Here is a 27,936-nt window from a genome sequence, read left to right as displayed (position 1 = left end):
TTCGAGATTCAGTATCACCCAGGCAAGGGCAATGTAGTTGCGGATGCACTTAATTGATTGCCTGGTGTTTTGACCACTCTTATGGTGCAAGAGTGGAAGAGTTTAGAGACTATAGCAGCTTATGATGTCCGGACTACACCCGATACAGATGAGGGGTATATATGCAGTTTGGAGGTTAGGCCGGTGATTTTCAGTAGAGTGATTGCCATGCAGCACAGAGACCGATTTCTTTTGAGTCGGTTAGATGATCTGGTCATTGATATTTTAGATGATTGTCCGTCTGATTGGGCAGTTGATTCTGAGGGAGGATTGAGATTTCATGAGAGATTGTGTGTACCAGATGATGCAGAGTTAAAGAAGGAGATATTATATGAAGCTCATCGTTCTCGGTTTACAATTCATCCTGGAGGAACGAAGATGTACCAAGACTTGAAGATGACCTTTTGGTGGGAAGGAATGAAAAGAGATGTCGGAGAATATATTTCTCAGTGTTTAACTTGTCAGCAGGTTAAGGCAAAACATCAGAGGCCTTCTGGATTATTGCAACCATTAAAGATACCGATGTGGAAATGGGAGCACATTTCTATGGATTTCATTGATGGCTTGCCTAAGTCTCGAAGAGGTAATGAATCTATTTGGGTTATTGTTGATCGTTTAACGAAGTCTGCTCATTTCATTCCTATTGACGTCGGCGTAGAAATACGAGATAAGTTGGTTTCCTTGTACATTCGGGAAGTGGTCGTTACATGGGATTCCAAAGTGAGTATTGTTTCGGATCGAGATCCTTTGTTCACTTTTGAGTTCCGAAGAGTTTTCAAAGGTGCTATGGGGCACTAGTTTGGCGATGAGTACTTGCTTATCATCCTCGCATGATGGACGCATTGAGAGGGGTGAATCGATAATAGAAGATATGTTACGGTCTTGTGTAATGGATTTTGGTGGAGGATGGGAGGAGCATTTACCTCCCTCGTGGAGTTTGCATATAATAACGGTTTCCTACCGAAAGATCGGTATGGAACCCTTTGAGGCTTTGTATGGGCCCCATGTCGATCACCTACTTGTTGGGCGATGTGGGAGACCCGAAAGTATTGCTTGGGCCGGAGATAGTGAGAGAGACATCCGAACAGATTAAAGTCATTAGAGAAAGGATTAAGATAGCACGTGTAGGCAGTAAAAGTTATGCAGATTTGAAGAGGAAACGGGTTGAGTTTTTTCTCAGAGAGCTTACTTTTGTGTTTTTGAAGGTTTCCCCTATGAGAAGAGTTATGAGGTTTGGCATGAAAGGAAAGTTGAGTCTACGATATATTGGACCATATGAGATAGTAGCCTTCGTTGGTAGTTTGGCGTACCGTCTTGCTTTGTCGCCTAACTTAGCGATGATTCATGATGTCTTCCACGTGTCTATGCTACGGAAATGTGTGAAAGATCCTACTGAGGTTGTTCAGCCGGCAGAGCTAGAGTTGAACGATGATGTAACTTTTACAGTGAAGCCTATCACAATTGTAGATAGGGATATGAAACATCTTAGGAGGAGGATTGTAAACTTGGTAAAAGTGCAGTGGAGTGAAAGGGAAAATGATGTGACTTGGGAACTTGAAGATAAGATAAGACAGATGCATCCTAAGCTCTTCTCTGACACTCTACCTTGAATCTCGGGACGAGATCCTTTTAAGGTGTGTATATTATAACACCCCGTCTTTTATTTGCTTTTCCTATAATAATAGTAGTATTAATAATAATAATAATAATAATGAAATAGATAAAACAAATATATGATAACTATCAGCTTAGGGATAAAAGTCCCGTAAGTAAGTAGATAAGTTTCAACCCTTGTTTTTCGGGGAGGTTTTATATATATATATATATATATATATATATATATATATATATATATATATATATATATATATATATATATATATATATATATATATATTCTCAATAAGAGTTTTTGAGGGAAAGACAGCGAGAGTTTTAGAAAAAAAAAAGGGGGGGAGTTTTACTGAAAGAAGAAAAGGTTTTGAACGAGGAAGATCGTCCTTTCGCGCAACAGTCGACTTCGGTCTTTCGGGATTTTTCTCGTTGTTCGGTTTATAAACAGTGAGTAGTCTGAAGATATTTATTTTTATATTTGTTTATGCTAATCATATCAGTAATACTGTTTCCATATTTTGAGATATTGTAAACCCTGTTAATGGTGTCGGATGTTAGATACAAAATTTAGCAGTACTACAGTATGTAAAACTCTGATGAATTTGAGAATTTAAAACTGTCGAAGCCTTGACGCCGGTTGTTAAAGGCGTCGCCATCAAAACCAAATTGTCCTATATATTTTTGGTTGTGTTTGAATGATGTGTTTTGGTTGATTGTGTGGTGATGTTAACTGTTGTGGTTATAATTGAATTGAATGGTGGTTGTGGTGGGTTTTACTTGGTTGTTAGTCGTTGGATGGTGAAGAATAGAGTGGGTGCTGGAGAGCGTGAGGGGAAGCTTTGGAACCGGCACATTAATGGAGGTCAATGTCGATCCAGTGTGAGGGACGAAATTGATAAACAATGATTTGGGTTTTTGGTATGAATTAAAGTAGTAGGGGTTTTGTTGTAGGTTAATTTCGGTTAGTTGGAGAGGTGAGTGGTGGTCCGGCGAGCTCTACAGTGGTGGTGGAGGCGCTGGAAGAGGTGACCTAGCCTAGGATTGGGAATCGCGATTTGTGAGTATAGGTATGTAGGGGTTTGCAAAAGGAACCAAACCGCTAGGTTAACTAGTGGTGGCTAGCGGTGGCTGGTGGTGGTTGAATGGTGGTGGATGCGCTGGACAAGGCTGAGAGAGGAAGATGAACAGTGTTTTGTTATTGTTAGGCTTGGGCCCAAATTTCGTGGGTGGGCTTGAATGTTTAATTTTTGAATTTTCTTTTTGGACTTAAGTTTAGACTTTGGGCCTTAGGAGTTGGGCTTTTTGGGTTATAGGAGTTTAGGTCTGGTAGATCACTTGACTGACCGGGTTGGTTGATCTATTTTGACCATTGGCAGGTTGACTTTGACTGTTGACCAGGGTTGACTTTGACCAGTTGACCCAAATTTGACTTTTACCTCATATTATGATTCGGTCTATTAGGATAGGTCTAGGATTATTAGCATGCTTGACTTTAGGCTAAGACCTTTCTAAATATGTTTGTGTACGTGTATTTACTACTCTGTGATATGTCAGTCTTTTATGATACACAACGTTATGACACTTATACATCCATAAAATTAATAACGTGTAAACCAAAAATACATGAATCAAGATATTCCTTCGTTCTCTGAAATAATATATGCAATAAAGTTCAATAATGCGTAAACAAAATTTACCGCATCCTTTTAGAACTCTCCACGCCTCAAGTTTTGGAATTTAGTTTTATGACTGATGATGTCATATGTTAGGTGGGCATTTATTGAATGTGCCATAAATGGCCCGTTAGCGTTATATATGGGTATTCATTGAATGTGTCATGAATGACCCGGGTAATCATTGAATGTGCCATGAATGACCAGATTGTTTGGACTGCCCTAAAGAGGAACTAAGGTATTCGCCTTGCGGGTTAGTTGTATTCCTTGCGTGTACGGGAATGTAGGGTTGGATATTCCTTGAATGTGGCGGGAATGACCTAGGGCATTCATTGAATGGCCCGTTAGTGATATGATAGGTATTCCTTGAATGTGCCGGGAATGACCTAAGGTATTCATTGAATGTGTCATGAATGACCTGAGTTTTGTGCCCAAAGAGGCTGTGAAATATGTGTATGAAAGCCTAGAGGTGGCTATGATATTGCGGTATTCGGTGGGAGAGAGGCACACAAGAATGTGTGATTTGGCAAATGTGTGGAGTGCAAATCGTAGAGTAGGTACTAAAGGGTGGGTGTATAAAAAAAGTAATTGATTAATTGATAAGAGAAATTGATTTGATTATGCGAGTATGTTTGGACTTACATTTGAATACCTATAAGATATCTACATATGTTATATAAGATTTCTAACCTTCTTTTTCAGGAGGGTAGGACTTAATAATATTTTGTGCAGGGACATTGTCCTACCCTAATACAGCAGTGGATATCAGTAAGTTTTAGTTCAATTACTTAGTGATCAAAACAAGTTATTATAACAAGTTAATAAGATGGGAGTCTTGCTTGGGAAGAAACTATGCCGATTGAAATAACGGAACTACCTATCTTCCAAACTGAGAATGATTATATTATGATATATTTAAGGTGTTAGTTGGATAAGTAAAGATTGGAAATGTTTATATGTGGTTATAGTCTACTCATACCAGCAAATTCCATTTTGCTGACCCATATTTGTTTTGTTTTGGCAACGTGGGTGTGTTCTTGGGAACATAGGTGGAAGGCAGTGGAACCGCGGCGTGTGATTTGGATTCTTGTCTGGAGCAGTCCGTTAGTTCTTTTATTAGGTCTGATTCTTATTGAAATGATGTAATAACGTAGTTTATATTTTTAGCATGACATGAGAACATGGTAGTGAGGACTATTATTCAAAGAGTATGTTTTATGTTTTGTTTGGATGGGAGATAGCTTAATAAACTGATGGTGGAATATTGTTGGGATTATTTTAATTTAAGTTGATTTTTGTATGATAGGGGTTTTAGGTTTTGACATGTGTTGTATCTACTCCGTCATAGCCTGGGTTTTTAGACAATTGAACCGAGTGATGTTTGAGATATTTATATTTCAAATATTCACTTTGTAATTGTTTAGAAATTCGGGCGGTAACACATGGTGAATATATTCAAAGACATATTCGAAAATATAAGGTGCAAATGAATTGTATCATTACGGAACTTGGCAGATTTCGAGATGGTTCGAGAAGAGAGTGTGTAGTCATGCTGGAAATGTTAGTGCGGTGTTTCAATTGAGGGTTCTCTTTTATTACCAGTTGTTAATAGAATCCGATGATGAGCATGCTTAGAACAAGTGGCATCTTTAGAAGCAAAACCAGCCGGCAAAACAAATTATGTGCTGAAAGGTATTGAGTGTACTACTAGTTCACTTTTGTCGAATCAAGTAGAATTCATATGTTTTTATTGCCATTTGTTGTATTTTACTGCTCAAGATGAGGCTTTAGTTAGAAGAGTTATTGAGAGTTGTGATGCCGGAATCAAATTAGAGGAAGTCAGTAATTACACTCACTTGGGCACACTTTAGCATTTTAGGCACTCTCGGCCCTTTGTTAGTCTGGCTTGGAGCTGAATGAGACTATATATATATTTTTGTGTATCTTTCACTTAAGAATAAAATCTTTGGCAGTTTATACTTGTTTCTTGTTTTCCTATCTGCTCTCATGTAGTTACATGTTTATTTTTCGTTTATTATTGTCACTTTTATAAGGAACATTTATGCAAGCATAAGGGATGTCACAAATTGCATTTAACCACTTTAAACTGTACAAAAAGTATGACCAGTTTTTGTCTACTTTCTTGCCCTAGTTTATTTTAGCGACCTATATATTTGTTCATTCTTAGAGTTTGTTTATATTTCAAGTAGCTCAAGTTCTCACAAACCATACTGTTTTTAGTTGTTCTATTGGTTATTAAGTGATGGACAATCTACCTCATTAAATGTTAGTTTATATACTAGTTCTAAACCTGACCATAATTCCCAACCAAAGATCATCACTTTCGTAAAAGCTTTGATAAATAATTTCTCTTGATTGGCATTTATTCATTTTCATATCATTATATTTATAACAATTTCATTGACGTGACTATATATTTAATTCTTTTACTTTGTCATTGTCTTAGTATAATATATGCCTAATTTGCTTGATGTTGCAACCACTACAACATAGCCATGGTGCGGCATCATGTTGGTCGTCGTCGGAGTTGTTCTTTCGCTGATTCAAGGATACTAAGTTCTCTTGCAATTCCAAGGTCTATTATCTATCCCCTTTCTCATCGTTCGTTGAATTTGTTAAATTGGAGATAAATTAAATTGGTGTGGTTTTATTTTGTTAATTTAATAGTTGTTTAGACTTTAGATGTATAATTTGATCAAGTTGAAATTTTGCATGGTTTCAACTTTTGATATATGGAAAAAAAAAATGATTTTCATTCAATAAAGTAAAGGGTTGGGGTCCTACTTTTGGGGGAGTATTTAGGCTTTTTTTTCTTAAAATTATCGATTATTAGGTTTATATCCTACTTCAATTCGTCTAAGTTGAAACTGTTTAATCCTATTTGATTTTCTAAAATGGCCAAAACGTTTATTAGGTTTTTTTTAGTTGTTGTGGCAAACTTGTAAAATCTTGAAAATTAGATGGGCGCTCATTGAGCGAGCCCATGAACGATGCCCAAAGCCCCAAACCAAACTCACTCATTTCTAAACCCAACCCACTTACCCACCAACTAACTCTTTCAGTCACTCGGTCACTCTACAACACTCACTCTAAATAAAATGGCAGAGCTACTTCAACTCCCCCCTCAACTACCACAACCGGAATTACCAGTCAACAGTTCCACTATACCCCAAAACCCAACTCCTCACAATTCATATTCCAAACGCCAACGCCGACCCAGCGTAAGATTAGGCGATATCGGCGTCAATTCATTTCGTCAAAACAAACTATCCTGGAATAATAATTCAAGTTACCGATATTTCGATAAATCAAGAACTCGAAATATCCAAGAAGAAGAAGAAGAAGAAGAAGAAAATAAAAAGGTGAAACGAGGAGGAGCCGTGACGAAGAAAAGAGTAAGGCACGGAGGCGAGAATAATAATTGGTATAGAGATGGTGGGCAGTCCGAAAGCCCAAGCCCAATGAGAGAGCAACAAGAAAGCCCAAATAATAATAATTATTTAGAGGAGGATGTAAGGGAGTGGGAAGAGATGGAGGAGAGAAGTGGGGGGTCACTAGAAGATAGTGTGAGAATGTGGCTTATTGGATTAGGATTAGGGAGGTATGAGCCAGTTTTTGAGATACATGAAGTGGATGAAGAAGTTTTACCTTTATTAACACTAGATGATCTTAAAGAAATGGGGATTAATGCTGTCGGGTCGCGACGGAAACTTTATTCTGCTATTCAGAAGTTGGCTAAAGGGTTTTCTTGATGAGTTTATGAAGCGGTTAATTTGACGGTATCCATATATCTTTGTTACTTATAGTGATGTGTTAATGTATTTATATATATGTTTGAAAATGCTTTTGTATGTTCTTTACTAATCATGGTAAATTTAGTTGTAAGTTATAAACGTTGTGGAAAAGGTTCAATGCTTGAATGACTAGTGGGCAATATATTATGGAGGTTTACGTTGCATGATAGAGAAACCTTAGAGATTTGTAGATTTACGCCTTACAAGATAGTAAGATACAAATGTTAGATAGTATCTCATGATCGAGAAATATCTGGTGTTGGCTTACTCTTTAGGTTTATGCGTTCTTCGTTTGGTGGAACACACACATAGAGATAGAGAGAGAGACACTTACATTACTTAGTTACATGAAACGAATCAATGATGAGGTTCTAAAACTGCATTCCCCCTCTCAATGAATATGACTACTATAGGAATCCTTTGCATTTTTTTTAATTGATAAAGTAAGTGATTGATTACATATTAGGCGGTGATTGATAAATAATATAGTAGCAGTCTATAATACACAAAGGAAATGCGAAATGCTTCAGTTAATCCTAACAGAGCCAATTCCCATCTGAATGGTCTTTTGACAACATCACCTTCCACATTGTGCTTTACCGTGTGTCCGCAACAAGGGGTTCGACATTAGGTTTCAGTGGTGCCCAATTCTTAGTCAGAAATGTTCTCATTGATTTTCCACGTACAGTTTGACAGTGTTAATCATGAAGATTGGATATTTTACAGGCTGAACATATAAAGCCTTGCCGGGTATTTTCAATAGCCAACTGTTTCCTTACTCCAGTTCACCTAACATGTGACGGCAATGCTCAGTATTATAGGATGCTCTGTAGGCAAGATATTTCTCGAGCACTCTGTATCCATTTTGGTTCTCGTGAACACTTGGTTCCTGGTAGATTACTTTCTAAACTTTGTCAAACATGGTCTATTCGAGAAATCAGATTTAGTTCCTTACTTCCCTGGATTCAATATGATTAGTACATTTTTTTCCCTGGTTTGAGACGATATTGAAGCTGCTGTGCTAATACACCAAAAGCTGAATGGATACATCTGAGAAATTATCCACTTGTTTTTTTTTTATCAAACTGTCGTAATTCCACAACCAAGAATCTGATGGTGATGAAGGTAATTTGAAATGGCTTTTAAAAGTGGGGTTGGAAATAAAAGTGAAAGTTGGGACTGAACCCATATAAAAATGAGAAGAGTTGACTTCATTAGTTGTGGGGCTTGGGAAATGAAAATTTTATTGTATGAAGAGTAAATAAGTTTTGTCTCAATTGTTTATTGGAGAATGTTTATGGTGTCATTCGGAATGAAGGGAATAGGGTTTAGGTTTATGGGAAGGATTTATGTGTTGAGCCAGACCAGAAGTTGGAGATGATTCGATTTGGAAGGTGCTGAAGATGGGTTTGTGAATACAAAGACGCCTGGTTTGGTTTCGGGTATGCTGAGTTGAGTTAATGGAGATATGACGGATGAGTTTGAGGAAGTGGCTGATGATGGGTTTAGAGTTAGGCTTTGGGTGCTTTGGATAATAGTATTTTAGTTAGTAATCGGGTATACAGCTTGTGACAAATTTACATTGGAAAGGTGTTCATGTAAAGTTTAATTATGGTGGGAGTTCGAGGTTTAGTTCGAATGTGGAGATTTGAAGCCGAAGATGCTGTGTGTCATGCTGATGGCGAATCTCTGATTCTGTTGTTATGTCCTTTTTCAGTGCAGCTATGTCAGTATATTGCCAACAAATTCTCTTTTGACTGTGGATTTACATCTGCTTCTAACGCATTTAAAAGAGCTAAGGGGTAGTACTTTTATTTAACATATGTGGGGAGCTGCTGTTTTTGGTGGAATGGTAGCTTTGTGGAAGCATAGGAATAGGGTGCATTTTGACAATGTTGCTTCCAATGCAAATATTTCTGCAGGGGTTTGGTCCATAAAGAAGTGAGGTGTACTGGCCATCTTTCAAGAGGGCATATGCACAGTATTACTCAAGAGAAGACATTTTTCATGAACTGGGGTGTTATTGGCAAACAGGCTTAGAGAGTGCCAATGGGAACTTCAACCTTGGCCTAATATGAAGATAAATGTTGATGGTTCTGCCATTGGGAACTCAGGCAATGCTGGCTGGTGGTCTGTGTTCAGAAACCATAAAGGTACAGCAAACAAGGGCATTGGAATTGCTACCAACTTTATTGCTGAGTCCTATGCAATTCTGGAAAGTGTGTAAATAGAAATGAGAAAAAACTAATTGAGGGTCTGGGTTCAGTCAGATTCAAAAGCAGTGAACTATGGCTTTCAACACTGGAGAACTACCATGGCTGTTGAGGACAAGATGGAAATGGTGCACGGAGTTATTATATGTCCTTGTTCCCAATACATGTAGAGAGTGTAATTTTGCAGTTGACTGTGCTGCAATATATGGTTCTACTTTAGCTATGGATTGTTTGATTTTGCACCATGCCTGTATAACTGGGAGAGCTAGATCACTTTTGTTACTCTAGGATCCAATACTCTTTATGAAGATAGTGGATGTAGTTGTGATCTGGCTCTATAATCCCATCATAACAAACAATTTTTCATCAATGTACTTTTGGCTTTACCTTAAATGAAGCAAAAAATGAATAAGAAGTTGAAGACAGCAGTTCTTATGAGGGTTTGTGAATGCGACGGCACCTTGTTCAGTTTTGGGTACACTGAGTCGAGTTAATCAGGATTTGAGGGAGGAGCTTGAGGAGGTGGCTCATGAATGTTGGATTCAGAGTTTGGCTTTGGGTGCTTTGGATAATTGTTTTTTAGTTACTATTTGGGTATACAGGTTGCGAGGAATGACGTGTGAAAGGTGTTCATGTGAAATTTTATTCTAGTGGGAGTTCGAGGTTTGGTTCGAATGAAGAAGGCACTTCTTATGAGGGCTGAAACTATTATGTTACTTATGTGTTCAAGGATATGATTGAAAGCCACACACTAATTGGAAGTTTGATGAGGATGGAGTTGATATTACATTGAGAGATATAACTATATAACAAATGATAGTCAAGGGGCTCAGTTAGATTCCTCGGGGTCGACATTTTTTGGGGTTAAATGATAACCTGCTTTGTCAGTGGGATATGCCTGATCGGAAAGGGATTGCTCAGAATTTGGCTTCTGCTAATACCCTTGTATTGAATTGGACTCAAGGGCATAGATTCTCTAGAGGTACAAACTTTCAGTGTTTTCCTATTACTGGTGATGGTTCTGTATAGTTGTGGATTCAGATTTGTTTGTACTCAATAAATTCAACGTGGCAAGCACGGCTTTCCCAGGAATTGTTCTCCCATAATGAATGTGGATACTTTCTACGGGAAGTGGATATTGGGCACTGCTGACAGTTACTTGATCCTTATCCACACTGTATATAGAAATAAGGATGGGGAGCACCAAGACTGGCTTTGAAGGTAGAATGGAAATAGGATTGTGGCTCCATGAATGGAAATAGGTTGAAGATGAGTCCTGTGGGTTCTCATTTGGGTGGAGGCGTGGAGCGAACAAATAAGTTCCATGGTGGCCAATTCTCATGGGGGACAGAAAATGGGAAGCAGGAACACCATCTGGTTGCAACACTGGGAAAATTTAGAGTGCTTTGGAACTTTCAGCAGGTGAAAAATAGCACACATGAATGCTACAACAACCAGGATGGGCTGAAGAGCTGTTACTGTACAAGATTGTGCTGAAAGATGAGGTTTTTTTTTATAGTCGGTTCATGCACAAAATTTTGCAGTTACTGAATCTCCGGATGCTATACTGGTGGTTGTGATGTCCACGACAGTCAGCTCCTTCAGTATATCAAATAGAAGATGATTATCTGGTTTTTAACTGGTTGTGTGTAGAGGGAGAGTGTGTATTCAGGACAGCTTGAATATCTCTGGGTTTGTTTCTTATCGTATCCTTCGAAGTGCATACCACACATTCTGCTCACTGAGGGTTTTGATTTGGCGTTGGCCAAAGTTTTTTTGGTCATTTAAGAGTTTTCTTTAGAAGTTTCGGTTAATTCTTTCAAGTCAGCGTCTTCTTCGATCTTATTTGAAATTGAAACCACTTACTTGGGACAACAAGACGGTAGCGACAAACAGCAATTTGTGTTTCAACTTTCTTGTACTATATAGACCAGGCAATCTTTGCAATTGTCTACTAATTTTACTAGTTGATGCTATTGATACTCAAATTGATGAAGGCGTTACTTGAATCTCATGCACCATTATCAAGTTGTTCTACTGGAGCCTGGAGGACAAGGTAAGTTTGAAGGGCTTTGAAATTTTGAACTTAGTACTATACTAGATAAATAATATTTTGACACACCGAGTTAAAACAGTCCAAAACATAATTCTACTCTTATTTTTGATAGGCTGAGTTACGAGTTCGCTATATATCTCTGTATAAAGAGTGATTTTCAGTCGATATAAATAATATAGGAAGTTTAGTGTGATCAATCTCTAATCAAGATTTTAAATAGGTAGTCAGAATTCCAATTCAAAATAACAAATTAGGGTCTTTTTCTTAAATTTGGGTTTAGAAACTTGACAAAATGCCATAGAAAAAGGTAAAGGAAGAGGAAGATGCTGATGCTGATACTGGTCGGTTACCAAAAAACGAAGGTGCCGATGCTGATGGCAAATGTGGTATCTTCAGCTTCACTACGTAATCACCTGTATCACACTAATAGAAGTCAAATGATTTGTCACCCTCTCTGCTCCTCTCCGGTGACCTGGTACGGCCTGTTTCTCTGTATTGCTGTGGGTATAGAAATAATGGGAAGCGAAGCTAATATGCAGTGTATTCCAAGGCTTTTTAGCACGTTTGAGGCGTATATTCAAGCCTTTTTTTGCTTTGTTGGTGAATGAGTGCCCATTTTGGATTGTGGCATAGCAGTATAATCGACGTTTCATTGAAGAATAAGAATCCGCAAACTTGTGAAGCCAGAATTTGCTTCCATATACATTTGGTTTATACAAGGCCTGAACGGCATTTGGTTCTTACAAGGGACTGCTAGTCAACTATTTTGTATTTTTATAGTAAAAATTACAAGTGTCAGTACTTAATCCAACAAGGAACATGCCCTGAGCAATGCTCCCTTTACAAACCAATTCAAGCACAATTAGAACATAAGTCCTATAAGGTACTTCCCACCTCGTGATCCAATGTGGTGTTCCGTCCCATATCTGCGCTTCATTACTATTCAACATAGATGCGTACTTAGCAGCTTGATCAGTCGCTATTTTGTCAATAAGTTAGAGATGTCGAAATCAAAAAGAATTTTGTCGGAATTGGAGTGTGATATTATAACATATATGTAGTAAATGTTTATCTTTCAGAACTTCTACCATAACTTAGAATCATGATGTGATCTGTGGTCGAAGAAGAGTCTTTAAGGGAAAAAAGTGTACCCCTCGAGCTCCATATGCTATCTCTAACGTGTTGCAATGTCAAGAAATGTGGAAGCTGTTGTCCTTTACAAGTTATCTCTACCTGAAATGCATAGTATAGCAAATATATTAGCGGCTTTGGTGCATATATGGATGGCTATCTGTATTGGAATAGATTATACATCAATACATAAAATATTTTCAGGGTATTATCACCATAAAGATATGGGATTGGCAGACGCCAACACTGAAATATTTTCTAGACAAAACTGATGTCAAAGTTTAAGGTGAACATCAGCCCATTTCAAATTGCTCTACTAGAATATAATTACTATGGTGTCCGTAGATGTGAATCGTGATTTGTGAATGTCCGAATGAAATGATCATCCAAATTTCCTTATTTATTTCTAAATTGGGAAAAAGGAAGAAAAAAATGGCAAAAGAATTCAAGTGACTTATCCAAAAACCACGGCAGGGAATGAGCATTTCATTCTCTAAAACCTAACATGAAATGGACACTACATACATGACTTCTTCACGTTGCTATCTCATCCTTGTCAGTCAATATTCCTTCACATATTTTTATCTGAATATATAATTCATTTGTTGCGTATTAAGTGATTTTTAATTTCCCATGCATTCACTTAAATACTTAATCAACTGTACTATTACTTGACTTGTATATGGTCGATTGGTCGTGCGAAGGTGCATTTCATTTTAATCAACTTTTAGAATGGATTTGTTGTAATTTATACATCATGCGATGCTTTCTTCTAAAGACTAGTCGTATATATGTGGAGATGATGACGTCGTAGTTAAGTAATACAATAATATCAGAATTTCAGAACAAGTGACGATTCATCGGTTTCAATGTTATACCTTACATGCAGATAATACCTTACATATATACCCTTTGTAAAAGAGGATGCACATGGAGTTACCTATGTACGTAAGATGATGTATTTCTAATGCAGATAGAGGTCTGCCTAACGCCCTAACCCCATAACTTTGTGCAAAAGAAAAAAGTATGGGAACAACTGAACTTAGTTTTGAATTTTTGATGGTGGCCGCCTGGCCGGGGAACAACTGAAAAAGTGTGGTTTTGTCCTCAAATGGGATAATTCGGAATTTGGGATATGCATATGGTCGTGTCATGCGTGCGTTGGTTTGTGTTTATTTAAAGTTTTTGTTGTTGTTTTTATTGTTTATGGATATCCAGTATTATGATCATTGAATTTGATAGATTCATATAAATTAATCATGTTCCTGACACAAATTTCTAGAGCATTTTATGCACACAATCTAATCATCAGATCATATTTTATGTAAAATAACACATAAAAAATGAGCAAAAACATGGGTTTCTCTGAAATTCAATCACCCAAAATATGGTTGGATTCTTTTGAAGACAGACCAGGTTTGAAAATCTGTTTAAACAGATAGATGATCAAAGCAGATCGACTCCATTAACTAGATTTTAGTAAATGCAATAAAATAATTAGCAGCTCGATCAGGTTTCACAAGAGAATAAATCTAACTACTTAATTATTGGTGCGTAAGGATGTTGAAAAGGTGATTAGCATCCTATTTCTTGAAAAGGTAATAACTCAAAATTGTGAAACTTGATCTCAGTTCCGTGCATGTATGTTCAAATTGATGTAATGTCACAACTATTAAGAGCAAAATAAGTAGTATGATCATCTAATTAATAATCAGATAAGAGTCGACATTCAAAAAATAATATTAGATGTATGTAGAATATATCTAATACTCTGAGGTAAAGGAATGTTTGGTAATTGGTATTGCCATACACGTTAACGTTAGTTGTAAATCTCACCAAATCATACTCAATACTTGATTATGTTCAAGGTCAGCAAGCCATCCATGCATGAAGCATTTAATAACACGGAGATTGTTTCTTAAAGCAGTTTGATCATGTCAATTCCTTGAGGAGCTGTGCGGCGCAGTCACATTTTTAAAGTCAATTATATGACAGCTGATGTACCTCTATATAGGTTTTTTCCTTTTGATGTTGTCTTTCTCACCTTACTTTCTCCTAGCTTCACCTACCATGTAACTTTTCTCGTTCTTTATTAATAAAATTTCAAGCTCATTTAGCCAAAAAAAAAAGCTGATGTAAGTAGAATTCGATATATACAAGCATCTTCATTCCTAGGAAACTGGATAAGTTGAATAAGGAAATCCTGGCAGTGATAAAAAAATTCAAAGTAGAATGTTTTGTACGCAAGTAGGGAAAGATGCTTCCTAACTATTCCACTTATGTTAAGAGAAATTTTAGCGTGATTATAGTTGATTTTTGTGAGAAATTTTCCCGCTCGAGAGCTCTCAAACCGGCCTCTATCACAAAAAAGTAGCTAATATTCCCACGAAAACCTCATTCGTACAATAAATCAAACTCCCGGCCACCAGTAGTTTTATGGAATTTGGTTCATGGAGAATGTAAAAGGCCGGATCAAATGTATTGAAGCTAAAAGGAATTTTTCCATTATATAGAACTATAGATGCATGAACCATGCATATAATTCTACAAGCATTTACAAGCAACTTAATTTTGGTCTATTGTTACATACAGTAAGACTTGGAGGTTATTATCAAGCTGGATCACGGTACCATCCATGAAGGCTAATCGAACAAGATGTCACTACTAAGACTCAAGCGAAACCTGGGTATCTTGCCACCTAATAATCTTCATATCAGGAAATCACAATTATATATGTCGTCGATCTCTACGAATAAGACTTTAATTTCTTCTTGATGGTCTACCGTACCTAAGAATTGAAGCCAAGTCGCAACTTACAAAGGACATATCAAATAGCTAGAGGGCTATCATCGATTCATCGCCTCATCGGCTATGGTTTAAACAAACCTGAAGCTAGGCTAGTCGACGTACTAGCGCGCATTTAAAGTCCTGTAAATTACATTATTAAAACTCCTCACTCGATCACCACTAACAGGTAAGAGTATAATAGTCATATTAGACGGAGGTAGAGTTTCCTAAGAGTCTCATGGACAATCCTAGTGAATCCTTAAACAAACAACATAAACGAAGGGACACTGAGGAGCCTCCTGAGCTGACACTAACTGCTAGGTCTAGGAAATCAGCCAAGTGCCAACACAGCCAGCTCTAACTGAAGCACTAATTAAGGTGGTGAATTGAACGTACTGAGAGGACTGGAGCTTCTCTGATAAGAAAGTTACTTCCAACGATCGATCAATGAAAATACTTAAGGGCGAACTGTGCACATAAAACACATACACGTACGTACACACGGCATTAAGCCGGCAATCACAGTTCATAGGAACTCGTTATTAATTAGAGTAGAACTCACATTCTAGGAGATCTTTTTCTAGTGGATTATGACCTGATTGGCTTAGTTATAAGATAGAGTACGTAAAAGACCACAAAGAAGTATGCTTGCCACCTGAATTCCATATACTGGCAGTAGTAGTTTTCACCAGATAGGCATTTATGGTTCTGCAGTTTCTATCATGCTACTAACACCACTAGTGCAAGAGAATAGACATTTACAAAATCAAATGTTATATATAGTTATATATTCAAGAAAGGGGGTTGGCCTATCTTTTTTGGGATGCTGTGATTCTATGAAACTAGTTTTAGTGGATTTGTATGCGAAATGTTGAAGGGACTACACGTACGTGTACATAAATCCCGCCAAACAGATGCGTCAATATATGATATATATTAAAGAGAACAATTTAAATATAAATTGATTTCTAGGATGGGTTGTAGTGCTAAATACCTCTGATTCGCTATTTAGTTTGAGCTTGTTAACCAGATACTTCATCAACATTTGAACTGTCATCTTCCCATCTCTGTAGAGTTCAAAGAAAGTTAATTATAAGCATAAGGGAACAAATAAGTATTGAGTATTCATTTAAGAATGGACATACAAAAGATAGAAGCAAGAGTTATACTTTATTCTGAGATATCTCTTGGATACTTGAGGCAAAAAGGGTTCTTTAGCTCTGCAATGATTTAGACAGAAATAAATAAATGATATTAGACTATATATAAAAATATAACCTAGAGAGTGTATAGTAAAAAGAGTTGGCCAGGTTTGTGTTTCCCATATTCATTGGCTTCATTACTTACTGATGCTGTGATGCTTGGATCATGAACCAAAGGCCTGAGCTTGTTCTCCGTGGTGGATCACTAACTGTCCAACTGGAGGAGATCGGGATGCTGATATCCAAACTGGGACAGTGATATGGTGAAGAAAAAGAAATACCCATGGAAGGCGGCTGCAACGCCCATGAAGATGAGGAAGGTGAAGAAGTAATCGGATCATATAGATAAGGCCTACAACCCCATGGGACCTCTTGATGGGAAAAGCTAACTAAACTTGTTCTTGGGTTTTGTAATAACAAAGGTGAAGTCATGTTATGAGAACTAGTACTAGCTACATGGTTGGTGGATGCTAATGATGGAGACATCACATGTTGTGGTTGTTGCTGTTGTTGTTGTTGTTGTGGTGGTGGTGGTGGTGAAGGCAAGAATAGATCTAGTTCAACCAAGTCATCTCTTCTTGATCCAGTCTGGTGGATGACCGGATCTACAAAGCCCCCAAGACCCAGTTGAAGCCATTGCTCTTTGGAATCAGACTCCACCTCGTTTACGCAGCTAGTACTTGTTCTTGATTCTTCCTGATCAGCCATAGCAGCTGCTTGTAAATGATGATCAAATCCTAAACAAGAAGAATGACTGCCTTCGCAACCGTTATAACTGTCGTTTCGTTGTTCTTGTTGCTGATGATGTTGTTTGGATTTGGCAAGATATTGAGGTGGAACCATGGTCATATCTTCAACAGATGGAAAGTTTTGACTTGGTTTCTTCCGACCCTGTCTCCTTTTTGTATATGATCTTAAACATATATAACACAACAACTTAAAGTTAAAGAAATCTGTCAAAGTATTGCCATGATATCCAACAAGACAAGCTAGGATAGCAAGTAATGAAATAAGCTAGGTTTTGGGATTAATAATTGTATGAAATGTAACTGTACTTCAACACAAGAGCGAGATGGAACCTTTGAAAGTAATCTGCTCACCCATTACTTCTCTTTCTTTGGAAGCATGTGGAAAGATGATATAGTCATATAGTGGGAAATAATGTGTCAACCTGCTTTGAAGTGTTGTCTCCATAGTCCATACCCAAATATCCCATTGAGTTGTTACCTTTTGAAAATCGCACCAACGTCCTTTGATCTGGGAGCAAAAAATCACTCCATATAATCCCATCCTACATCCCTAAATTATCATAAACTTTCGCTCAAGCCCATTTTTACTAGCTTGACCCCACATCAATTTCTTACAAAATCCACCATGATGACCTGAGCCCAACCCAAGTTGGGCCTAAAAATAAAACCCAAAACCGATGGGCGTAGCACAACTTTATTCGGGTTAGTTGATCGGATAGTCATGTACTCAGGTTGCATTTTCCTCCATGCTGCCCTGTCTTCTTAAAGTTTGCAATTCTTTACAATTGGTTTTATAATTTTAGGTAGTTTGTAAAAATAACAAATCTAAGGAGTTGGAAACTTAGAACAGTCTGTCTTAACTGTTAAAACAGTTAATACCCCTTTGAACCAGAAAGAGGATTAACGTTAAAGATGTCAGTTTAATTTATGCTCTCCATCCAAAGTTCCAAACTAACTGGGTCAACCGAACGGTTAGTTTAGTTTGCAAAATAGAAATTGGAATTAAAGCATATATTTCTTTCACCAAAAAAAAAAGAATTAAAGCATATGCAATGATGCATGAATACTTTAGCTTGTATACGTAGTGAATGTGCCATTCCTCATGAAGGGGAGTGAAAGAACATTGATGGGATGTATCGGAGTCCCCGCAGTTATAATTTGGTATTACTGTTAACTTTGGGTGTGCATGGTCCTATGTGAGAAAGGGTTTGCCTTCCCAAGTTCACAATGCAACCATGCATGGTTGGAACTAAAAGAACGCTTAAAGACTAAAAAGTGAAGTGATCGATAGGATAGGTATGATTATCATAGTATGATCAATGACATACTCATGATTACTTCCACAATATAAGGATTGTGATTTGAGAGAGAAACACTGAGAGATGTATCGTAATTCAGTATTTGCATGTGCATGTGGTTTAATGAGTGCATGTCAGGCATGCTATGCTAATATTTGAGAAGACATTGTAAATTTGTGCAGTGGTAGCCTTGGCGTTGAATGTGGAAGAGAAGTATGGGACATGGGACTTCGGGAATACCGAGTTGTGCATGCATGGAGTGGGGCGTGTTGAATTTGTAGGAAGGCGTCAGGATTTTTCAACTTTCCAGAAAACTTTGCATTGCGTCGTTTGTACCTGCATAATTGCATTGAATTCTATTGTTTTCTGACTTTCTCATGCTCAACCTTGGTAGCCAACCTACGGGTGATAAAAGGACTGGGCTGGGCCCGCTCTTCAAACTATAAAAGTCTTTGTGATTGGAGGCCCGATTAGTCCGCCTCTATTTTGTATTGAGGGCCGGGTCAAGTAGGGTCAAACATGAAAACTCAAACTTTTAATCTGCATCTCAACCCTCATTTTTTAGGACCAGATGAGAGTCGGGTCGGACCCGATCTAATTATACTAGGCTAGTTTATTTTTATTTATTTTTTTGTGATTTTTTATTTATTTTTATCATACTTTGATTATATATATTAGGGGTGGGCAATAGGCCGGGTCGGGCTAGCCCGGCCCTAAACATTTAAAGCCCCTCAAATATTAGGGCGGGTCAAATTCTAAAAGTCAACATAGGATCGGGTCGGGGCGGGTCACAAGTCTAAACCTCAAGCCCTTACCCTACCCTAAGCCCTCTTTAAAGCGCTTTAGGGCCTGCCTATATATTTTTTTTTTTTTACTACATCAGTTTTTAAAACTCATTTATATTACAAAATGTACAATAATCTACAAACTCAAAGTCCAACCAATCTAAGTAATAATCCCAGATAAGTCCAAAATTTTAAATGCACATCCACAATCTAATGAAGTGAAGTACATCGAGAGTTCGAATTTGTTATTCCTTGTACTCAAACCTCACTAAAATTACACTTTAAATTGAAATACATGACAAATAATTATATTATCATTTTAAAGGAAGAAGTAATAGATATAAAGAAGAAACATAATAGTTTTGGTTAAGGTCAATGGAAGTTGTTAAACTATTTGTAATATTATAAATTATTTCTATAATAGATTCAAACAAATATAATATTACCTTTCTTCTAATTTAAAAGTGATTCAAGCTTTGTATATGGAAATGAAAATATTGGCTTTTGAACAAGTGATGGAGAAAGGTTTGAGATTACAAATGTTATTTTTCCGACAAAGGTTGTTTTTGGTTTCTATGTTACAAATGTCCGCCTCAGATTTTGCTTTTTAATGGTGTGGAAGGAAATCTTTAGTTTTAGACTTGGCTTGGATGTGAATAAAAATATAATTTATAAGAAATAAGTGAGAAAAAATTGAGAATAATAAGTTATGGACTTTGACTTGATGATCAAAGGAATAAAGTCTTATTTTTTTATTAGGCTAGTGCTCATCATTCTTCATGGTACATTAAGTTGACAAGTTTTGTTATATAAGACAAGTTATTGGAAGTACCCTTGGGTGTAAGTGATAAATTACAAAGGACAATATTATTTTAATTGAAAATATTTAACAAAGAGTTGGACAATTATGGTATGTGTATTTATAGTGAAAGTGTGAAACAGGCCGGTTAGGGGCTTGGTTAGGGTCGGCTAATGAGGGCTGAATTAGGGTCCGCCTATGTTTTAGAATCTTAGCCCTAGCCCCTCGCCTCTGGGAAGGCATTAGGGGCCGGCCCGCCGCCCTAAACTCTGTGAGGGCTTTAGTTGTGAGGGCTTTATAGGGCTTAGGGTCGGGTCGGTCAGGGCCGGGTTAGGGTCGTTAGGGCCAAATTCCCACCCCTAATATATATCAATTTTAACTAAATATACAAAACTAATTGTTATACCTTTAGAAAAAAAAAAAAAAAATAGATAGAGATGGTGGAAGAGATGATATTCTTAAAACATTTATATTTTTCATATTTAACTATGTTGTTACTTGTTAGGTTGGATTTGCTTTTATGTATGACTTATATATATCATTAAATCAATTACAAAAAACGCATATGTTATGTGATATTTTAATTTATCTCCTATTGAAAACTAATTTAGTGATTTTTTTTTTTATACAACTTAGATAATTAGAGTATAATACATAAATATAATGTAAAATAACAAGAAAACGTATGAGGGCCAAGTGAGGGCCGGTGAGGGCTTAATGAGGGCCGGGCTCATGCTTCAGAACCTAGGCCCTAGCTAATTGGCCCCTTATAAGCATGAGGGTCGGGCCGGCCGGCCCCTCAAATCTGTGAGGGCCAACTTTTGAGGGCTTTAACATGCAATTTTGAGGGGCGGGTCGAGGGCCAAATTATCACCCCTAAGCCAACCATAATGCGATCTTCCAAGTTGAATGTTGGAGCTGATATGTTTTTTTTTGTTGGTTTAAAATGTGTGGGCAAGCCTGTTTTTAACCCCAGACTTCTAGTATCATCACCCAAATGTTTTACCAACTAACCTAGAAAGCAATTACGAGACTGATATGTTGGATACTGATCTTAATTCATTTCATATTAAAAAGAGAAATTCTAGCTCTTCTAATTAAAATGAGATTTTTTCTCTTATTATAATGGAAATTTCTTTTCTATTGAAAAAAAAAACAAAAAATCTAGCACTTCTAATTAAAACGGAAATCATTCTCCTATTAAAAACGGGAATCACATTTCTAAATTAAAACGAGATCCCCAAAAAAAATAAAAAATAAAAAACGGGTTTTTATAACTTAATTAAAATAATTTATTAAGAAATTAGAACATGTTTTTAAGACTTGATTAAAACAATTTGGTATAAAATTAAAACGAATTAGCGAAGAAAACAAGAATCACGATTTGTTAGAAATATATATATATATATATATATATATATATATATATATATATATATATATATATATATACAGCCTGGCTCTTAAAAGGACCTTAAATAAGGACCAAATCTGAAACAACCCACAACTTCACCTATGAAATTATTTAAAACCTAATCTTTTGTGCATATGATCTACTAACCACAAATAATATCTCTATAAAAATTTAACTTGTTTGACAATTTTTAATATTAGCAAAAGATGATTGCAAAAACTAGATATTTCTGGACCGTTAGATATTTTTTCAAAAGTAGACAACAATTTTTATCTAAGTTAGAGGATATCAAACGAGTTGAATTTTTGTAGAGATGTTCTTTATGGTTAATAGATCATATGCACAAAAAGATTAGGTTTTAAATCATTTTGTAAGTGAAGTTGTGGGTTGTTTTAGATTTGGTCCTTATTTAAGGTCCTTTTAGGAGCCGGGCTGTATATATGATCTACTAACCATAAAGAACATCTTTACAAAAATTCAACTCGTTTGACAATTTTTAACATTGGCAAAAGATGATTGCAAAAACTATATATTTCTGGACCGTTAGATATTTTTTCAAAAGTGGACAATAATTTTTATTTAAGTTAGAGGAAATCAAACGAGTTGAATTTTTGTAGAGATGTTCTTTATTGTTAGTAGATTATATGTACAAAAAAATTGATTTTAAATAATTTTGTAGATGAAATTGTGGGTTGTTTTAGATTTGGTCCTTAATATATATATTATCTACAAAATTATTTAATATATATATAGCCCGGCTCCTAAAAGGACCTTAAATAAGGACCAAATCTAAAACAACCTACAACTTCACCTACAAAATGATTTAAAACCTAATCTTTTGTGAATATGATATACTAACCACAAATAATATATCTATAAAAATTCAACTTGTTTGACAATTTTTAATATTGGCAAAAGATGATTGCAAAAACTTGACATTTCTGGACTGTTAGATATTTTTTCAAAAGTAGACAACAATTTTTATCTAAGTTAAAGGATATCAAACGAGTTAAATTTTTGTAGAGATGTTATTTATGGTTAGTAAATCATATGCACAAAATATTAGGTTTTAAATCATTTTGTAGGTGAAGTTGTAAGTTGTTTTAGATTTGGTCCTTATTTAAAATCCTTTTAGGAGCTGACATATATGCACACGTCTACTTTCTAGTTAATATTAACAAAAAATCTATTTAGACTCCCTTAATAACTCCACACCATAGGAACTCCTTATCTTACGTGGCATCCAAATTATATTTCTCTTTCCAATAATAAATAGAAACAAAAAAATAACTAATAACGAACTTACCTAATTAAATAACTAACACCCGAAATAGTAACAAATAAATGACAAAATTCTTGTCTATATTTCCACAAACGAAATTAAACAAACAAAGAAAGAAGATAAAAAAAAGTAAAAAAAATAAAAATTGAAAAACCCCAACATCCCTCAAAAAAAAATTGGGTGCCCAAAAAATTCACCTCCCCACCGCCTAGGAGTGTAAAAAAAAGCCGTTGACCTATCATCCGGTAGGGTACCCGGTCTTCACCCGCCATCCAAATCCGCACCGACCCGAAAATAGACCCGCCCCACCCCGCCATCGTTTTTACACGGTCGGCTATGGGTGTAGGTTCTATGCTCAAACCCAACCCATCAAGCCACCAGACCCGCACCGTGTCAAAAGTCGTTGACCCAACCCCGTTGACCCGCACAATTTCAAGACTCTAACTCTAATATTTTTGTATTCAGTTTATATATATATTTTTTAACTTTTGTAGGAATTTGGGAGATCGATATGAATACAAACTTATGAGTTCAACATCAACTTCAAATATTCAAATTTGAACATTGGGCATATATCAAAAGTTTAAATTCAACTTTCGAATTTTGGAGAAAATGAATCATTCATCTTTATATTAATTTTGAATTCTTTTAGTTTATATTTTATTGTTTTGTACCATAAATTCTCGCTTCCATCTTCTTTTTATCATCCTATAGAAAATAATCAATTTACAAATGGTAAATCACGATAAATAAGTTTCAAATTTACAGATATGGTTTTGGGTTCAAGTTCAATTTTTTTTATTTTTGTTTATTTTTTATTGATTGATTCCAATTTTTTCTTTATGTTGTGAATGAAAAATATATTACTTGCAGAATTAGAAAGTTTTTTTTGGGTGAAATTGGATTAAAATGATAATTTCCACCCGACCCGAATGACCCGCTCAAACCCCGCCCCGAAAACTGACTCAACAAACCGGGTGATGGTACTGAGACATTACACTTCAACCTGCTCCGCCCCGTTGGAAACCGCAAGATTTGTATCCCCTAGACCTTCCCCAACCCGACCCATTACTATTTAACCCACGATTGACCCGCCCCGTATTACACCCCTATCACCGCCCCCGATTACCACCTAGCATTTTTTAGAAACATTGGTAACCATTTAAAAACCAATCTCATACAAAATAGGCAAAACTAGTCTCATTTGGACTATTTTCACAAACAACACTGCAACTACAAAAGATTGATATTCCTTCTCATCTTACATTCTCTGAAAGTAATGCTAAAGCGGATAACATCAAACCTTTTAACTTGCCTCTCAAACTATTAACAGTATATTCTAAATATTTACAAGTACCAATCTTTTCAAGAGCAGTCTCAGGATCTTGTTGGATCTGAATCTGTCCTTCCAAATACCTTTTCAGACTAGCCTCCACAACATTAAAAAGACCAAGAGAAGGATTTGTGTGCATGAACCGAGATACCATAAAACCAGCCAAAAGTGGTTGTTTGGCATTTACAAGCTCGGATACAAAACATGGGAATAGAACTGCTCTGAAAAGGATGAAGAATTTGTCTTCATCTGATTTGATACATTTGGTTCCTTGCCACTTGAACCGTGATAACTGAGTTTCCTGACAAAGACGGGAAAATGTCCAGCCAAATAGCACAAGTAAGAGAAGGTGGTTTCATATGCTGAGTCAGTCGCTATGGTTGACATTGCACCGGAGGACAAACAAAAGAGTAAAAAGCTCATGGTCCTCACTTCCATCTGGGTTACCTTGTTTAAGTTTAGCCTCAACTGCATCTAACCACTGCATCGGAAGGGCTCCATAGGGAAGACATATCATGTTCAAGGAATCTGTATTATTTACTATGCTTGGAAGTGATATGATGAATGAACCTTGAGCAGAGAAGTTTGGAGGGTTGGTCCCTGTCAACATTGCTAAACTCTCACATTGACTTTGAATATCTAGATCTTTCCATGCACGTAGCAGTTCACCTATGGACTCCTCATCACAATGGATCAAAGCAAAACTGAGAAGCTGCTTCCTCGAGCTTATATCTACATTATCAAGAACTGGACCCCTAGCTATAGCAGCAAATAAGTCCCAAATAGGTCTGTGTCCTTTCTTAGCTAAAACAAGACATTGATTGAAAGCCAAGTGGACAGCTTCTCTTGCCACAGCTTCTTGGACAGCTGCTATGTCATCTGGGGAGCTCAATCCTAGAACTTTGCCAATATCAATCAGTTCATCCACAATGAAATACACTCCAGCTTGACTTGCAATTACCATATTAATGATCTCCATTGGATCTCTTATTTGTCGAAACTGCATGGGTAGAAGAGTTACTCCAAGGTTTGGAAGCTTAATGGTGAGCATATCAACGATATCAGCCTCTGCTGTGACATTTTTACTACTTGGAAAGAGGTTCAGACACTCCTTAGCTTTCCAGATCTGAAAAATAGGTTAACTTATTCGTTTTTGTTTAGGCTAACGAGTTGAAAACACAGAGACAGGAACATACAGAACAACACACCACATATATAACACTATGAACACGCAACAAGATCATCTTTATTGTTATTTACTTTCTACCTAAATGCTAGAATTTTATCACTTTTCGTTGAAAAAAATGCTTTTATTAGAATAGGCACCTCGTACAAACAATACTTAGACAGAAATAAAAATGATGATGCACGGGAGTCCTCAAGGTATCATGCAACTGTCAGAGGTATGAGGAATTGTTGAAGCTTTAAAAGTAGTGCAAGCATGCCAAATGCAAATGTAGGGACACATATGTCAGAAGCACATGGGGCATCCCCAACATGTAGCAAAATTTAATTGCAAAAGGTAAATTCAAGATAGAAGAAAGAATAATTAGAATTCTTACTTCTGCGCATGCAAGGCTTGAACCTGAAAAGAGATACTCCCTTGCAGCTTGAATAACAAGAGAAAATTTTACAGCTTTAAGCAGCCCTCTGCAGAATTCCATCAACATTTACTCCAAGTCCAAAAAAGGAAACACCTTTTCCTGAAGCAATTGCATGTCACGCCACATGTTCGCCCAATCACCGTCTAACTTACCAGGGTGCCGACGGCCAAATTTTGAAAGAATTAGACGAAGAATTTGCCTTACAGACTTCTGATCTGAATGAGCCTCTAAGAAGAAGCTCATTGGTATTGGAACCTGCAACCGAACAGAACAACTTGAATTTCAAGATATATGGAAAAAGAAACAAGATACCCCTGAATGTCAAGACAAAAACATGCTCTTGAGTCAATAGCAATCAAAGTAGTTAAACATAATACAAATGAGCATACAAGAAAAATAACAACGATCATCGAATCAACAAGATGCATTAACATAATAAAACCATCGCAACAAAAAAACAACCACCACCAAGAGAATACTTTGCTGCAGCACATAGTTAAGACTTTGATTATGATAATACCAATTCTTTTCATGGAATTAGAAGTTGGTACAGACAGCACATTAACAGTTTTAACTCTTAAGTTGAAACCTAAGTTTATGTCAGGTGTGAAGAATTAGAACCCAAATAAAACTACATTTCATACAATATTCCTTTGTAGATAAGTTGAAATTGATCACTGTTATTATTATTATTACCCCACATTTGCTACCTAGGCATCGAAATGCATATTACGATGTTTCCTAAGTTGATTTCTTAGGCACACAGCTCAATAAACATAAAACTTAACAACTAGAAGCTTAGCAGATGTCATGGCATGTAGGTAAGAAATCACAACCCAAAAAAAGAAAAAGTTCATATTTTGCTATGCGGATGAAAACTGGATCCCCAAATCCAAGTCCAGCACTAGGAAGCACGAAAAATATTGCTCAAACAGGGTTGTAAAGGTCTGTGAAGTGTAGGTTGTAGCTTTGAAAGATAAATCAGACATGCAATATTGCTAATTACAACAGAAAAGCACCTTAAAACTTGACTTGTGATTCAACAGTAAAAAAGGATAACTCCAAAAGAGAGATGAAGGATACAAACCTAGTAAAATGACAAAAACCCTCCCTGCTTGTACATGGCCTTCAGCAGCTTTTATTTGCTTTTCCAGGCTTTCAGCACGACTGCCAGCATCTGTCAGGTTTAGGAAGTTTCTCATTTTTCATCTTTCTTACATTTTAAAAGATCGTGAAAAATAAGAGTATTAATTAACTAGTGATTCTTGGTCTCAATCAGACGCTATGAAGGCCCACCAGGCTATAGAAGCAACACCCCCCCCCCATCCGGCCCCCTCTTTTTTTTCACCCTTCCCCAACGAAAAAGAAATATATAGCTACAGTTGAGAATTTTAAGTTCTCTTGACTCAAACATAACTGCTGAAATTAATGTAAGCAATCGTGTCTTTGAAGACAGCTAGTTAATAATATTACCAACAGCATCACATTTTATGGTATATCAATGATTGTAGGAAGTGGAATTCTAGTTAAGGGTGGCTTTAATGAACTTATGAAATGGGGAATCCGTTTTTTCTTCCCCCCAATGCCAAGAGATATGAGATACAATTCACAGAAAGAACTTATATAATTACTACACTTTGAAAATCTGGTGTGACGCACGGCGCACGCTTGTCATTAGCACGAGCATACACGCTTTCATACTGTGCATGTATCAGTTCATACAGATCAGCTTGCTATCCTAGTACCACGAGCAAGAAACCAATACTAATTTCAATACATTGGCAGAGCCAGTAATTTTCTTGAGGGTGAGCAAGATAGTTATTGGACATTGGACATAGGAATGTCTTGCATATATTAAGAAAGAATGTCTCCTTTCGTAACACATATGCCTTTAAGAAACCCTGAAAATTTAGTTTTCCATCTATCCAATATAGAAGGGAGTGTTGATTTACACTAGCTCCCGACAATAGGAGGTTTATCCAATACAAACACAGTCAAGCATTGATCGTCTTGTAATCACTTCAGAAAATATTAAAACATATACTTGGACCAGTCACACTATTAATTTGTTTTACTAAAAACTTATGCATGTCAAAAATTGCGGATTTGTACGCATGGAACATCTGGGAAAAGAAGCATCAC

The 27,936-nt window shown here is 36.5% G+C and overlaps 2 protein-coding genes and 1 pseudogene across 3 annotated transcripts in view; 2 read left to right on the top strand and 1 right to left on the bottom strand.

Annotated features, from left to right (window-relative positions):
• Positions 1-6,395: 6,395 nt before the first annotated feature.
• Positions 6,396-7,292, top strand: LOC147515417 (uncharacterized). Its single transcript, XM_086587476.1, has one exon. It carries the CDS (start codon positions 6,446-6,448, stop codon positions 7,097-7,099), a length of 654 nt encoding a protein of 217 aa, XP_086443602.1. The 5' UTR covers positions 6,396-6,445; the 3' UTR covers positions 7,100-7,292.
• Positions 6,419-27,936, bottom strand: part of LOC147515415 (neuroblastoma-amplified sequence protein) — a 29,344-nt gene continuing 7,826 nt past the window's right edge. Inside the window, 8 exon segments of the mRNA XM_086592902.1 lie at positions 6,419-12,643; positions 16,323-16,395; positions 16,498-16,548; positions 16,676-17,544; positions 24,123-24,491; positions 24,561-25,316; positions 25,753-26,068; positions 26,878-26,971. Of these exon segments, the coding sequence (XP_086449028.1) occupies positions 12,479-12,643; positions 16,323-16,395; positions 16,498-16,548; positions 16,676-17,544; positions 24,123-24,491; positions 24,561-25,316; positions 25,753-26,068; positions 26,878-26,971 (2,693 nt within the window). The 3' untranslated portion in view covers positions 6,419-12,478.
• On the top strand, positions 8,964-12,361 carry LOC147515416 (protein CYPRO4-like; annotated as a pseudogene). The gene is made up of 4 exons (XR_015212978.1): positions 8,964-9,082; positions 9,176-9,360; positions 9,824-9,948; positions 10,099-12,361. The product of XR_015212978.1 is annotated as a protein CYPRO4-like (transcript).

The sequence above is a fragment of the Coptis chinensis genome, chromosome 2 (genome assembly GCF_015680905.1).
Source record: "Coptis chinensis isolate HL-2020 chromosome 2, ASM1568090v1, whole genome shotgun sequence".
Taxonomy (NCBI): domain Eukaryota; kingdom Viridiplantae; phylum Streptophyta; class Magnoliopsida; order Ranunculales; family Ranunculaceae; genus Coptis; species Coptis chinensis.
Note: the sequence above shows the minus strand (reverse complement) of the source record. Positions and strands in the feature narration are given on the sequence as shown.